The sequence below is a fragment of the Ooceraea biroi genome, chromosome 6 (assembly GCF_003672135.1).
Source record: "Ooceraea biroi isolate clonal line C1 chromosome 6, Obir_v5.4, whole genome shotgun sequence".
Classification (NCBI taxonomy): domain Eukaryota; kingdom Metazoa; phylum Arthropoda; class Insecta; order Hymenoptera; family Formicidae; genus Ooceraea; species Ooceraea biroi.
The window spans coordinates 2988890-3003514 of NC_039511.1; the positions used below are offsets into that span (position 1 = coordinate 2988890).

The following is a 14625-nucleotide window of genomic DNA, read 5'->3' on the forward strand; positions in this document are numbered from 1 at the left end:
GCAATAATTGCGTATCCTTTATTTTTTTATTATTATGTCTATCGTGCAATAAAGGGAATATATGAAATATATGAAATATATTTCATTTTAATACTTTTCCTTATATCATCTTATATTGTTTTATATCATACTTGTAGTGTGCTTGTATCCAACTATAAAAATTAACATCATCATTTCTTGCTTACTTGCTTTGATAGCGTGTTTTATATGACCGATCATTTAGTTTTTAGTATAAAACCTACCACTGCTGCTCGAATCAGTCGAATCTCGATCATTTAAAACAAAAAAATTCGAAAAGATTTATTTAACATATTAAATTATCTAGTTCCTTGAACGAACAGTTTTTCAAAATATTGATTTGGGACAAAATAGCAGACGTTGAAAGTTAGAGTTTCGATTTTCGATGAAAATATCATTTTTCGTTAATAAGAAAAAAATTATGCATCAAAAAATTCTTCGTTGAAGGACTAGTTTTTTGTCTCTAAAATAAATCTGAAAAGTTTGAAATAAATCGATACAGTAGTTTTCGAAATGTGCTTAAATTCAGCGGGTAATCTCGCCTGCTCTGAAGTCGTCAGAGGATTCGAACACGTGCGCGGGCACGCAAATATCTTGGTCACCGTTTATGAAAATGCGATTCCGAAAAAAATGTATTTAAAGTTTCAAAACAAGTAGACAGATTTAAATAAAATGTTCATTTTTTAATTTACATGGAGCCATCTATTCGAGACTCATATAGTAAATTTTCTGAAGAATTGTAGTCTCCAAAACATAATGCTGCCGACGAAGCATTCTTCTTTCCCAGGTAGTTTGCTACGTGCGATGGTCGGCCGTCAAGTGAAAAATGAAAATATGGGACGCAAGAATTGTAAACCGTGTCATTTTTCGCCTATGATGTCATAAAATAAGATGGCAGATTGGAAAGAGCCTTTAAAAGATTTCCTTTCTTGATTTTCGAACATTTTTTCATCTGTCGTAACTCTCTGGAACTTTCTTGTCGATCCATAGTGACTTCGAAATCGAAAGATTGTTCTAGAAGTGAACGTCCTACCGCACTTGATGTCAACTGTTGTACTGTCTTATAGTCTGTCCGTCTATAACAGTTTTTGGATTTCATTCATCTTAGACCCGAAAACTCTTTGTATTTATCACTACAAACCTTTCGTACTCATTAATTAAGTATATCTTCACGGTAACACCTGACTCAGAAAAACAGTAAAAAAGGGGTAGCCTTTGTTCCACGAGCAATTATACCTGCTTCTAATAGTCGAGCGGAGCATACTTTAACTGCCTATAACTCCGTCAAGTTTAATTGGATTACCTTGAAACTTTCAGGGAATATTCAAATGTTGTAGTACAGAAAATGTCGAAACTCAAAAATCGATTTTTTTTAAGTTTTTGACTATGACGGATGATCCCTCATGATCAGAATATTTTTAATTTTTCTCCACTTAATTCCAGAATAATACCACGTTGCCGACTCCATGTCCAAAATACTCGATAATATTCCTTGATAATATTCCCATTAGCGCTGAAAGAGCACATTGATAATCTGTTCATTAACCGTCTGTTAAGAACGAATCTTCTTTGTCCAAATTCGCGCCTATAAAATGGCAAATCTGTCGGGTCTTTCTGAATACCGGGTTGTCAAGATACAGGCTCTTTCATTTCTACGATTCACGTACCGATACTTTTACTTTTCCTATTAGTTCCCGAAAACTTCGCTACGAGCCTCCACTTCAATTAAAAGTGAAGTAGTAAACGTAGGTTTCTTTTCAAAAGCCGAACTCAATATCGGAATAGACAATTATCATTTTCAAATTGTCTAATTTAACAGCAGATTGAGAGAATTTCCATTCGTGAATAATATTATTGGTAATACGGAATGTTCAATACATTTCTATTTTTTACGTAACAGGATTTAACGATGGATTAAATAAAAATTTTCTTTCTCGGCAATTCAATTCAATTACTGTATTATATTTTGATGACAGGAGGAAAAATAGAAAAAGAATAAAGGGAAATCCGTATGAAATGAAAATATTGTGGTATAACTAGAAAACTCCCATTGGCCAATCACAGTCTTTCACAGTTGAACAGTTCACGTAGTTCTCCTTGATTGGTTGGTATGCGATTTACTTTTCGCTTCAAGCTAGCGATGCATTTATGCAACCATTTCTGAAACGCACTGCAGAGGATAATGCTGTGATGCTCACTGTGCCATATCTTGAGGAAAAAACGAGGAAAATATAAAACAAAAATATAAAGATACGAATCCACAGCTGTAAGTAGAAATTTTTGATATAATAGTAAGTACAAATTTTTCGTAATTTGAATCCTAAGCGCACGCCTGTGTTGCTAGTTATGTTAAAAAGTTGATTCCTCCAATATCTTTAATTTCTTCCTCTCTCTCTCTCTCTCTCTCTCTCGCTCAAAGTTAATAATATTGCATTACACACAAATACGCAAAAGAAAAAATGGAAAAGTAAAATTTATTAGTTACAAATATTTATTAGTTTAATATTTATAAATATTAAAGAACAAGATGTTTCTATTGAACACGTGCGAGGCACGTTAGTAATAGAGAATTAAATTTCGACCTACGGAAAACTTTTATTAGCAATATTAATTTTTTTATGATTTTTTTGCAACGCAAAGACAACACGTTTAAAAATGTCTTGACTGTAATTTGCATCATTTTCATAGACTTATCTGAAATAAAAAATTCGATAAGATTCTTAATTAATATGAGTGTCACTATTGCAGAAAGTAGAAAAAATAATTTATGTTGAAAATTAATAAAATGGCGCGTATTGAAAGTGTGTCATAATTTTACTCTTTTTTCGACAATCTAAAGAATATGATAAACTCAACATAAAAATATAATTTTAGTTCTTGCCAGAGCCATTGGTACATAGAATAATCTATCAAAATTTCGGAGCGATCGGTTGGCTACATTTTTTAATTTTATCTGCAGGTGAAAAAACAACGTTCCAAGAAAAATACATTTAAAGTTTTATGTATATAATTTTTGAAACAGGACATCTTCAGCTTCCTCGTATTCTTCGTCTGCCACTGATCTTGTATTCAAGCTGTCATAACTTCTTTGGAAGATCTGCGGTTGGCGATGCGCCTTCTCACGTCATTCTTCGTGAATTTCTCCGCGAATCTCATGGTTTCTGGACTAACTTTAATTCCTTATAACGTCCATTATTTTTAAGATGAGCTCGAATCCTTCATTAAAGATGCACGCTGAAGAAGCGGCAATTTCAGGACATTTTTGCCACAAAAGATGTTTTGGCACAATATGCGCACAAATTAAACCTTTCATTATTGTTTTGAGTATTAGAATCGAGACATCTGTCCAATAAACATCATCTGATGTTAATTCTTTATAAATGGGTTTAAGAATTATAATAAGAAAACTCCTTTATTCGACCAAACTGGCAGTTAGGTGACAATCATAAACAACACGACGTTTCGATCATAACTTTTGATCCTTTTCAAGTATACGCATATAATATCCCGCTCTAAAAACCAAAAACCCAATCAAAAACCACTATCCCAGCAAGGAAAACTAAAAATTGTAAAATAAAACCCTACTTTTAAGTTTTGGTAAAGAAATTCCAAGTATTTCGGCATTCCAAGTATTTTTGCTTCTTTTAGGAAATGCAAAACAGAGTACAATATCGAAAACCAAAAACCCAATCAAAAACCACTATCCCAGCAAGAAAAACTAAAAATTGTAAAATAAAACCCTACTTACTGTTAGAACGAGATTTAACAATACAAGAGAACAAACTCATGGACTTGCGCAGGAAAACCCATCCACTATCAGTCCAGGTAACTAAACAAGTGAGGCGGAAGCGAGCAAGCTAAGACAAGTTCTCAATGTCTTTCTGTTGGTTGTAGGAGAACCTGCCTTGTATTTATGATTCGATAGTGACAAACACTTAGCTTGCTCGCTTCCGCCTCACTTGTTTGGTTACCTGGACTGATAGTGGATGGGTTTTCCTGCGCAAGTCCATGAGTTTGTTCTCTTGTATTGTTAAATCTCGTTCTAACAGTAAGTAGGGTTTTATTTTACAATTTTCGGTTTTTCTTGCCGGGATAGTGGTTTTTGATTGGGTTTTTGGTTTTTGTTAGAGCGGGATATTATATGCGTACACTTAAAAAGGATCAAAAGTTATGATCGAAACGTCGTGTTGTTTATGATTGTCACCTATCTGCCAGTTTGGTCGAATAAAGGAGTTTTCTTATTAATTGTTATACCTGGCGATTCTGAATAAAAGTTGTTTAAGAATTATATTTGGACTTTGTCGTCGAGAGGAGGTGGATACTGATATTTGTTTAATGATGCTGCGCAGCCTCATTTTTATGCCATTGGCACCAAGATTGTGTTCCTGACGGGCAGTATAAATGTTAGGACTCCTCATTAATCGAGATTTTATAACAATATGTAGCTCAAATTGCTTTTCTCATATTTTCGACCAAATCAGGATGTCAGTGTACCTATAGCTAAATCGTACTAATTTGAGGGATCCTTCATTAATTCATTACTTACCTGTGCTTTCTGCGGAGTAATCGATATTGTACTCTGTTTTGCATTTCCTAAAAGAAGCAAAAATACTTGGAATTTCTTTACCAAAACTTAAAAGTACATTTTTGAATATATATATATATATATATATATACCAGTTGTCACGTCCAGGATTAGATGTGATCTAATTTAATAATTTTTGACTTGGTAAGACTTGAATTTGTACCTTACAGAAGGCGCGTGAACCCACCAGTAGGGTCGAGAGAATCTACGTCCAAACGCCCACTAGCACGTAAGAAATAAAATAGAAGCAGAAGCATCTTATAACTTTAATTGACTTTAGATTTGAAAGATTCAACGTTCTGGAGATAGTCCTGTCTGGTCCGAACGGAAACCCCACACGAACCTCGAGGAACAGCAGAACCGTGATAGAATTTCGTAACAATTAATTATAAGCTTATTAATAAAAAATATTGTTTATTTATGGTAGTACATGTGTGTGTGTCAATAATATATATATTTGAATATATGAATGAATATATATATAAATTCGAGAAATGTCAAAAAATCGATTTTTTGAAAGTGTTATTCTGGAATGACCCGTTAATCATTTCAAGTAATTGTAAAATTATTTTCAATTATATTTTTGTAAGAACGAATATTAGAAAATATAAAATTGTATATAATTTCTTAGATCTATATTGCAATATTCTTGTATTCCTCGTTCATATTGTCCTTCAAATTATTTATATTAAATCAGTTTTGCATATTTTGCAGCTTTATTAATTCTTAAATTAAGGGTAACCATGGAACAAAACAATGCAGCTATACAACACATTGATACATTATCAAGATCAAGATACAGTATCAAGCAAGAAGGAAATCAAGTTGAACAAACAATTGAGGACAAACATAAGGGAATTCTCGAATTTGTTTTGGAGGAAATCGAAAACGAAGTTAGTATTAAAAATAGATCGAACATGAAGGTATAATAAAGAATTTCATTATATTTATATCTTTAATATTACGATTCAAAACAAATCCAAAACCAATGACAATCTTCTTGACAATTCGAGTTCTGAGCAATCGAATATATCTGAATTCATAAACGTCGGAAAATATATAACATCTAAACATCCTTGTCAGCTTGAAACAGAGGAGGAGACGAAAGTCCAAGAATTAAAAGAAGATGAATTAGAATCGGCGATAATATCGGTTTCTAACAATGAAACTTTGCAATTCGTATGTTGCTGTATATGATTTTATATTTACTAACAGAAGTTTTCAAGTAGTTAAATTAAGAGAAATTGGATTGTATAGCTTTTATATTTTACAGGATACATCTTGGGTGAACCCCATGAGTGATAGGTCGAATCCAATAACTGATAAGGTAAATCACCCAATATGTGCAGAAGATAGAGAACAGTTGAAGAAAAATACTATTACCGACAAATTGCACACATTAGAGACCTTAGAACACGTCAAACTGGAGAAACAAAACTTAAAGGAGCAGGAAAGACACCTCTATCAAGAGATTAGAATTAGAGAATTAGCATTAGACAACGAAATAGTATTACTTGAAGGACGAGAGAAAAACTTGAACATGCAGAGTGATCAATTGTTGAAGGAGAAGAAACTGTTGGAAGAAGAAAAGACTAGTTTGAAACGAGAAAAAAAAGGATGCGCGATAAGCAGAGTGCGAAAGATTACGATACTTATGAGAGGATGAACGATACTTGCAGGAAGCGCTTAGAGAAGGGCAATCCACTGCTCCGAAAACAATATACACAATTACGCGACAAGAAACGCATAGAAAAACTCGCTGATAAACAAGAGCAATGTAGGAACAGAAGGATGAAGACTGCGGAAAAAGTGAGTATGAAACTTTTTTCTTAATTTGTAATCTGATGTGTCATTGCGACTTAAAATAAGATACAAAACTTCATGTTCATATTTTACTGTTTTTACCATTAATGCTTCTTTTCATATAGGACGATCATATCTCTACATTGGAAACGAAAAGAGCGCATTCCAACTGTGATATCCTAAAAACCTTACTGATATATATACTGATTCTATTAATGAGTATTTTTTTTTGTTTAATATTGAATATTTTATCACTACATTACATTATATAGAAATGGAAATAGCGCATACGAAAAATGGTTTTCAACATAAGAAGCAAGTTAAATTTTCATTGTTGTCAGAAAATCGTCAATTAAAAGAAGAGGTAGAAAATCGTGTACGGCAGGCAATTGTCACAAATATTACAATCGCACAAAATAGATTTAAAATTTTTAAATACTTCAAAATCAATTGAAAAACCATCAACAAAAAATCAAGAAGAAACCATCTTTAGAGCTGAACATATGATAGTAAGTTCGAATTTGATTGTCTCACAATAATTTTGTATTTTTCATTTATTTTTTATTATTGCTATTGTGCATAAATGTAATGTATTTCATTTTAATACTTTTTTTATATCATCATACATTGCTTTATTTCACCCTTGTAGTGCGTTTCCTCTAAATATAAAAATTGGCATCATCATTTCTTGCTTATCTGCTTTTGTAGCTTGCTTTATGTACCTTTATTAATACCTTTAATTAGTACCTTTATTTAATCTTATATTTTGCTTTTTCTTTCTCCGCTTTCTCATCTCATGTTGGTATATTTGTTTATTTATAAATGCAACAGCATGCTTTGATTTATGATATATGCATCATAATTTGATAAAATCATCATTAGAATTCAAGAATTCAATTTATTGCTTACCTGTAACATGTTCTATTTTAAATAATTAGAATGCTTTAAACATTTTTCAACTTAATTCCAGAATAATATCTCGTTGCCGCCTCCAGGCCCAAAATGCCCGATGATATTTCTCATCTTATCGGCCTTGAGAGAGCACATTGAAATATGCATAAAGTAACGATGATGGAAAATGTGTAAATTTTTATCAATTTTGATTCTTTATTGTACAGTCTAATTTTCATGTTATCACACGAGAATCTTCAGGATGCGTAGTGAGTAGATTGGAGTACAAATGTTATATTGCTTTATATTTATTTGCAGTATATTTTTGGAATACTACTGTTTAAGAAATATTTGATCTAAAAATGAGATGAGATTTAATGAAACTTCACTGTAACTGGCTGTGAGTGGCTTACTAGTGTAAAATCGTGTAATGATACTTGTAATGATGCAATTTAATATTTTATTAGAAGAATTGCATATAGAGACATGGATTTATTTTAAAGTTGAATTTGACGAGGCTCCATGCTATATTTTTCAACATATATATAGTGTGAAATAAGAAACATAATATATTTGCCACAATTGTAACAATCTGTTGAATAGTATTGAGCAGTATCGAAAATGCGTGTAATTCTCGAAGCATATTTTTATATTTTCCAGTTTACGTTTTATTAATCGTTTTAAATTAAATGCTTAATATGCAACCCGAAAGACTATACCGAAGTAAGATTCTCCATTTTTCTTAATAAAAAGAACAATTGCTGAAGAGTGTCTTTGAGATATGATGTGCAATGATATGCAATGTTTCATTTTACATTCATGTTGTGAATTATAGGTAGTTATACGCGGGTACCTGTACATTGAAACCACCAGTTACCTCATAAATACTATAGCATTAATATATAAAATAGCATTTTAAATAAGCAATAAATATTTTTGAAGGAAACAGACTCCGCTGGATATTAAACCATCCCCACGCGCGCGAGCGAATGAAACGTATCTATAATAAATTTAGCTACATTCCATTAATCTTACGCTACAGACAATTACGTTAGACGCAGCCAGCGATGCATATGCGTATACTAGGCACGTCTACCCGGATACATCCGTATCGGACCTGCTACCACCAGCACTTTGAAAAACAAATGCACTTCTCTCTGGTCCCATTTATTATTTCCACTTTGAAATTGAACGTGGTGCATCTGAGGAGTGCATTCACGCTCAAGCGGTAACAAAGACCGAGAAGTTAGACGATACGTTGGACCAGGGTCACATAGCAGTGCCGCTCGAGGTCCCGCGAAGAGCAGTTAAAAAATGCCTGACCTTGGCTGGACAAGCTGCGGTCAACGATTCTTTCCTGCGCGCGATGGCTGCAGGAGACGTATATCTTTTAACGCTGCGTCATTGCGTACGCGCGCTGCCGCGTCGTCCCTCCATCTTTTCGCAAATCTGCCGAGACCGATCGCGGAGGGACACTCTCGACAACGACGAGCCTGCTCAAGGTAGGCCGGTCGCTCGCTCGTCCTCAAAAAGTTGGTCTCACCATCAACGATTGGGCGGCCAGTTTGATGCACTCATGGGGATACCTCCTGATGATAACTCGATTTCCACACACAGGTAAAATTTGAGAACTCTGACCCAGCTGATGATCTGCAGGGATGATCCTGCTAAACTGGAGGAATCGCAAAGAGAAGAAATTGCTCGGACGTAATGCAAAACTCTGCCAATCGCTCTTTGCCGTTAGAGAAATTATTCCTGCGGAAGCAGCGCCTGCATATCTTCTTCTACTATCAAAATCTCTACAATTCATTAATTATCCGAATTTCGATCCGCAAAATTGCGTTTCGATCTTTGCGAATTGACTTGAAAATGATTGCATGCATTTTTACAACCATTTTAATACGTAATTATTTTGTTAAAGCAGACTCTCTTTTTCAGAAGAAAATAGAGGAGTAAGCCGGAAACGCTTCAACGTAAGTTTTTGATCCCAAAGTTTCAGTACAGAGAAACTAAAGAAAATAAAGTGTCAAGCGAGTTTCTGTCGGGTCGTTTTATTTCGACGAATGCAGATTTTCTCACGGCCGAGCCAAGTACGGTCCTGGGTGCTAATTGTAGAGTTAATCAATGGTCGGTCGGGGAATCACCTCGACTTAATGGACCGATGTCTAATGGATAGACGTGATGGTCAGCTCCTGTTCTCGGAACACCCTCTGGTTTACGTTCCTTCGATGGTGGAAAGATGCAGTGCGCGTTCGTTAATTAAAGTTTCGAGCGGAGACGACAATAACATAGAATTTCCTTTGATACTGTAACTGCCATGCGGATCGATGAGATCTCGAAAATGTGAAATACGCAACAAACTCCTCATGGGACCGGTTGATCAAGATTGCGCTTAAAAAATCCTTGAACTTCTCTATCTGCATTCTCGCGCGGATAAAAATAGTAAGATGTATTAATAATTTTCACGAGAAAGTTTTTTGCGAAATCCTGAACTTCGCAATCAGTTAATTAGAATATAAATAGTATCAGATATTCCGTCATGTAACATTTTTTCCTTAACAGATTCCTTTCGATGTGGCAGATAAGAATACAAAATTTAAAATTCTTTTATTATTAAAATATGAATTGTTAATTATTTTAATTTATTACAATACATTCTGTCTCGGCTGATGTAATGATCACGAGGAATAACATGTTGACGATGAACTTGTTGTGCTGTTTCCCTATTTCCTGTATGGATATGATTATTTACATACTTAATATATGAATCATTTATTTAATCACGGATTGCGGTGATCACAGTCAGTGCAAAACGCATAATCACCATAAATGATGAATTTCATACAATATGAGTAATTAAAACAGGTTGTTCTTGAAATGTTTGTAATGCAAATTGGAATTCTCACTATGTGACACATATCACAGTTAGTTTTCTTAATGGACTTTCTCATACATGGACTCATGGACTCTAATAATTCTCTATTGATTATAATATGACAGTCATGAAATCACACATCAGCGTGATTCACTGAGTAGATTCTTGCGTAGGTTTTGTCTTTACCAAATTTTTAGTTTAAAATGTAAACGTGCCTACCCGGGTACGTCATCAGCTACAATAAATATGCAAATTTAATATCACTGTATTCTTTGTAGCTTCATAAAAATTGCGCAACATTAACTCCGTAGCAATGTAGTTCTTAATTTATCGGCCGATTTATCCCATGGTTTCTTTCTACGAAGTGCAAAATAACATGATGACAGACAACTTCACAAAATCAACTTTCACTTAAATAAAAATAATAAGAGCATTGCAGGCATCTAGGTCAGGGCCACGACCAAATTGATACTGTCGAGTGCAATTATAAATTGATCTGTATACGCTGAACACTTGAGATCTTTATTATACCCGTATGTGTATTTCATGAAGCGATATCTCTTAAACTCTAACAATGTGTGTAGACGCATACATGCATGGAGCAAACTTTAAATTTATATTGAACATTTTTTATATAATTCTTAATATTATATAAAAAGGATAAATATTATAACATTTATTTCAATTATAAAATGCCATGCATATATAACGAGATATCTTAAATAATGACTTTTCTACTAACCAATTAGCCATACCGGTTCGAATTAATATTTATAGCATATTTAATTTTATAAATATTTAATATTATCGTAAGACTCTCTCTAGAATAACAATATACACCCTGTATACGTCAATAAATATTATTGACGTAAATGCAAATTTATATAAACGCAAGATCTGACGAAACATAATACGTCTGGATGAATCTTCTGGATGATAATGATGATGATTTATCGCACATTAACAACTCAGCACTTTTAATTCGCACAGTCGATCATCAAGAGATCCATTTTTTATCCCCAGGTATCTCTTGCTAAAAATGAGACTTAAAATTCCGAGAACAACCTTCGTTTGACCGGTCATTATCATCCCCCCAAATAACCCTTTCGAACGACAGCCCGTGATTGCAAAATGCAATTCTAATTCGACAACAAAAGCATATCACGGACCTTCCTAGAACCCGTTTTGTCAGTGAAACAATACGAGGAAATATAGTTAGACGTAGTTAGATAAACGCTAAATGCGTATAAATTGCTCATTTTCTACGCGCAAACCACGTCATAGGACGAGCCATTAATTACACATCAGGATTGCAAGGAAGTTTAGAAAAACATAACGTTCTTCAATAGTTTTCTAATCTAATGTGGTGCATCTAATAATGAGGACCGTATCTTTTTACACATTTCTCACAGAAAAGATTAGAAATAAAATTCTCATATTACTGATTATGAAATGGCCGAGGATTAAAATCCTGTTCTGTCCTTCTCCAAGCGCAAGGTGTATTTTTAGAATAGTGCTAACTTATTCTGGACGGTCGTTGCATAATCCCATAGAGATTTATTGTTAAGTAGATACGCAGAAGATATTTTTCGTAACAAGGGGGTAAGATCGCTATCGGCGAGACTCACCGAGGAACGAGATGTGAAATCGTTCGAGGCCGATTACGTTCGCCTCGAGTTTTACGAGGATCACGTCCCCGGTGCCCCACGCCGCGACGGCGACGACGTCGCGCGTCTGGAATCCCAGGATGCGAAAACACGGCACCGGCATTCCCATTTGCGGTTCTTTGTGCGCGACAAAGAACGCAGGGGGGACTTCTGCACGATACGTCCCCTCCCGCTTGTTACACGTTCGGCTTGTCTTGCTTATTTTCTTTGGAGAACGCGCGCGTTCTCTTCGGGGACGTGTGTAGGTGCATCCCGTGGGGCCCGGCGCGTATATAAGGCCGGCACATTCGAAATGAAATCAGTCTTCGATATGTTGCGCCCATTGCATTTCGTAAGTGATCGGCAAGCCAAAGTCCTCAGCGTCTTCGACCACCCTCCGGTCTCCCCGTTTTCTCCCCGAGTCGCCGCGTCGTGTGTGCCCGCGTTTTTCCGCTCGCGATGAAACGCCGGAGTCCCGTGACTGGCAATATCCGATTAACTTGTCCAATTAGGGTCGCGTGAGCCTGATCATTTGCAGAACTGCTCGGGATACAGCACTCTTAACGAACGAATTGTTTAGGATTGCATCATAATAACTAATAGTCGCGGATGTATTAAATTGATTAATTTTGAGTACAAGTTGGAGACTCTCTTTCCTAAGTAAATTAATAATAAATTAATAGCGAATCCTTTTCATATCGGATTAATTTACAGAGTCGTACTGTCCCGCCAGTATCACGAATAAATACTTGATGCGATCTGTAAAAATCCTAGTGTCGCAAATGTTACATCGCGGTATTGTAAATAATTTTACAGGAAAAGATTATATTTTAATATACCTGAAAAGATTCAATCTTTTGATGATCCTCGGCCAAAGATCTTTCAAATATGTTCGCGTGAAAGATGAATCGCACGGACGATTGCGTAAAATGGTGCAATTGCTGCCGCAGCTTCCGAGGCGATCCAGCGTCTTCATGTTTATTAGTAGAGACTTGAATCGCGCTGAAATCGCGTCAGGGAGATCGGTTTCGTACGAATCGCGACAATAATACAAAAAATATAGCGATGGGCTGATTTTAGGTGCTCCTTTTTGCGGCATTTGCCGTTCTCGCGTTCGCTGCTGCCGAAGAAAATGAAGGATCACCACAGGCTCAGGTGGAACCACAGCCAAATGCGGAAACCAACGACTTAGCAGCAGACGCAAGCTCATACGGATACGGGTGAGTTCGCTCATAAATCATCCAGCTCTAATTCGTTCAATCGATCCTTGCACGCGAAATACATCCGATAACGCGTTAAACGCAATCTGAAGCTATTAAATGTGTGAACATGTATTTGACACACAATATCAGAAATATTATCAACCTTGTCATATACGCGTATGTCGCAGTAATTGTCAGCAACTGCGACGAATCATCGATTGTGGGAACGTTTCGGGAACGAAACAAAGAGCCTTGGCATTGACACTTTGAAAAGAGTGTCACGCATTGTAATGGGAACAATTAAACATTGTCTCTTAACGTATTCTGCTTATTCATTCGTAATAATCGCTACACAGTACCGAACGTAATTATCGCAGAGCCGGTAATTTTCGACCAGCATGATTAGTACTTCCGCCCCGATGTATCGGGAATAGAATCGAGCTGTGGCGAGACACACGAAACAGTCTCAGCCGTGCGGGAAACGTGCCGGTCCTCTCTTCACGAGCGTGCTTCCTGTCCCGAAACGTTGAAAAAAGCCCCTTGTCCAATCCGCATACTCGACATCCTTATTACGCGGATAAAGAATCAAGACGCGCATCCAGAGGAGCACTTGCGATGACGAACATTAAATAGAAATCATGTATTCTATTGGAATCGAGGCTTACTCAACCGCAGTAACTTTGTTCTTCATCATGTATACTTTGTATGCAAAGTTCGCTCATATCGCACGATTCATTTTGCAAAAGACGACATAGTCGAGTGAAGAGGAGACGTTTAAGAAATAATCGTACTTCTGGTAATGTTCTCATTCGTATTCACAGCTGGCCCTCTTGACCATGCATGAATCACTATGTGATTCTCGTTCTTCGTAATTTCGCATGCACGTTCTAACTAGTCGTGTGCATAAATGACGCGCTCGGACGCAGTAATCAATTTGTAACAATTTATGCGACCGTAGATACTGCCTCTCGATGGCGTCAAATGCATCGAGACGTCCACCGTTAAGAATGGAAGATAGCGCTCCTTCGAACGTTCATGATACTTCGTCGCGTCTGAAATTATGCAGAAATAATTTGCATGAAGATATAAGAAATTAGATAGTAGACATAAGGAATTTTGTATGAGATCTTAATTAAACGATCTACGAATTTCAGATATTATAGACCATACTGGAGAGGAGGATATGGAGGCTACGGAGGCTGGGGTGGATATGGCAGAGGATACGGTGGTTGGGGTGGCTGGAGAGGAGGATATGGAGGATGGGGCGGCCGAGGTTACTACGGCGGAAGGGGCTACGGTGGAGGTGGTTGGGGAGGATACGGAGGTTACTGGGGTTGATGCAATCGCGCGTTGATGCGTCTCTTCCGCGTGATATCTTATCATCGTCACTTTCATGGACTTTTGTACTGATGCACAATTTTTTCAAACTACGCAAAGCCCTTTGACGGGTTGACTAGTTTCGTAAGATGACATTGGAGTTTTCTAAGTTTTGTAAAATGGAGCATTGGAGTGTATAATAACGGCATTGTATGATAATACACTGTGTATGATAATAAATCGGATGCGAAAGAAATGATAAATCGTCTTTCTAGTGCCTAATTACGT

The 14625-nt window shown here is 36.0% G+C and overlaps 2 protein-coding genes across 3 annotated transcripts; both read left to right on the plus strand.

The window, feature by feature from the left end:
- Positions 1–5047: 5047 nt before the first annotated feature.
- On the plus strand, positions 5048–8242 carry LOC105287228. 2 transcript variants are annotated; one of them, XM_011352744.2, is made up of 5 exons: positions 5048–5496; positions 5687–5782; positions 5877–6412; positions 6532–6915; positions 7377–8242. In XM_011352744.2, exons 1-3 carry the CDS (start codon positions 5347–5349, stop codon positions 6267–6269), a joined length of 639 nt encoding a protein of 212 aa, XP_011351046.1. In that variant the 5' UTR covers positions 5048–5346; the 3' UTR covers positions 6270–6412; positions 6532–6915; positions 7377–8242. The 2 variants fall into 2 exon arrangements, with proteins under 2 accessions (XP_011351046.1, XP_011351047.1); XM_011352745.2 differs by lacking the exon at positions 5687–5782.
- A 3889-nt stretch (positions 8243–12131) lies between these two features.
- On the plus strand, positions 12132–14595 carry LOC105287229 (glycine-rich RNA-binding protein 3, mitochondrial). Its single transcript, XM_011352746.2, has 3 exons — positions 12132–12170; positions 12899–13038; positions 14175–14595. Exons 1-3 carry the CDS (start codon positions 12132–12134, stop codon positions 14356–14358), a joined length of 363 nt encoding a protein of 120 aa, XP_011351048.1. The 3' UTR covers positions 14359–14595.
- Positions 14596–14625: the final 30 nt, after the last annotated feature.

Coding starts and splice junctions, on each gene's coding strand:
- LOC105287228 (XM_011352744.2), top strand. CDS start 5,347: ATGGAACAAAACAATGCAGCTATACAACACATTGATACATTATCAAGA. Junction 5,497..5,686: donor TGGAGGAAATCGAAAACGAA/GTTAGTATTAAA, acceptor CATCCTTGTCAG/CTTGAAACAGAGGAGGAGAC. Junction 5,783..5,876: donor ACAATGAAACTTTGCAATTC/GTATGTTGCTGT, acceptor TATATTTTACAG/GATACATCTTGGGTGAACCC.
- LOC105287229 (XM_011352746.2), top strand. CDS start 12,132: ATGAAATCAGTCTTCGATATGTTGCGCCCATTGCATTTC. Junction 12,171..12,898: donor TGTTGCGCCCATTGCATTTC/GTAAGTGATCGG, acceptor GGCTGATTTTAG/GTGCTCCTTTTTGCGGCATT. Junction 13,039..14,174: donor GCAAGCTCATACGGATACGG/GTGAGTTCGCTC, acceptor TACGAATTTCAG/ATATTATAGACCATACTGGA.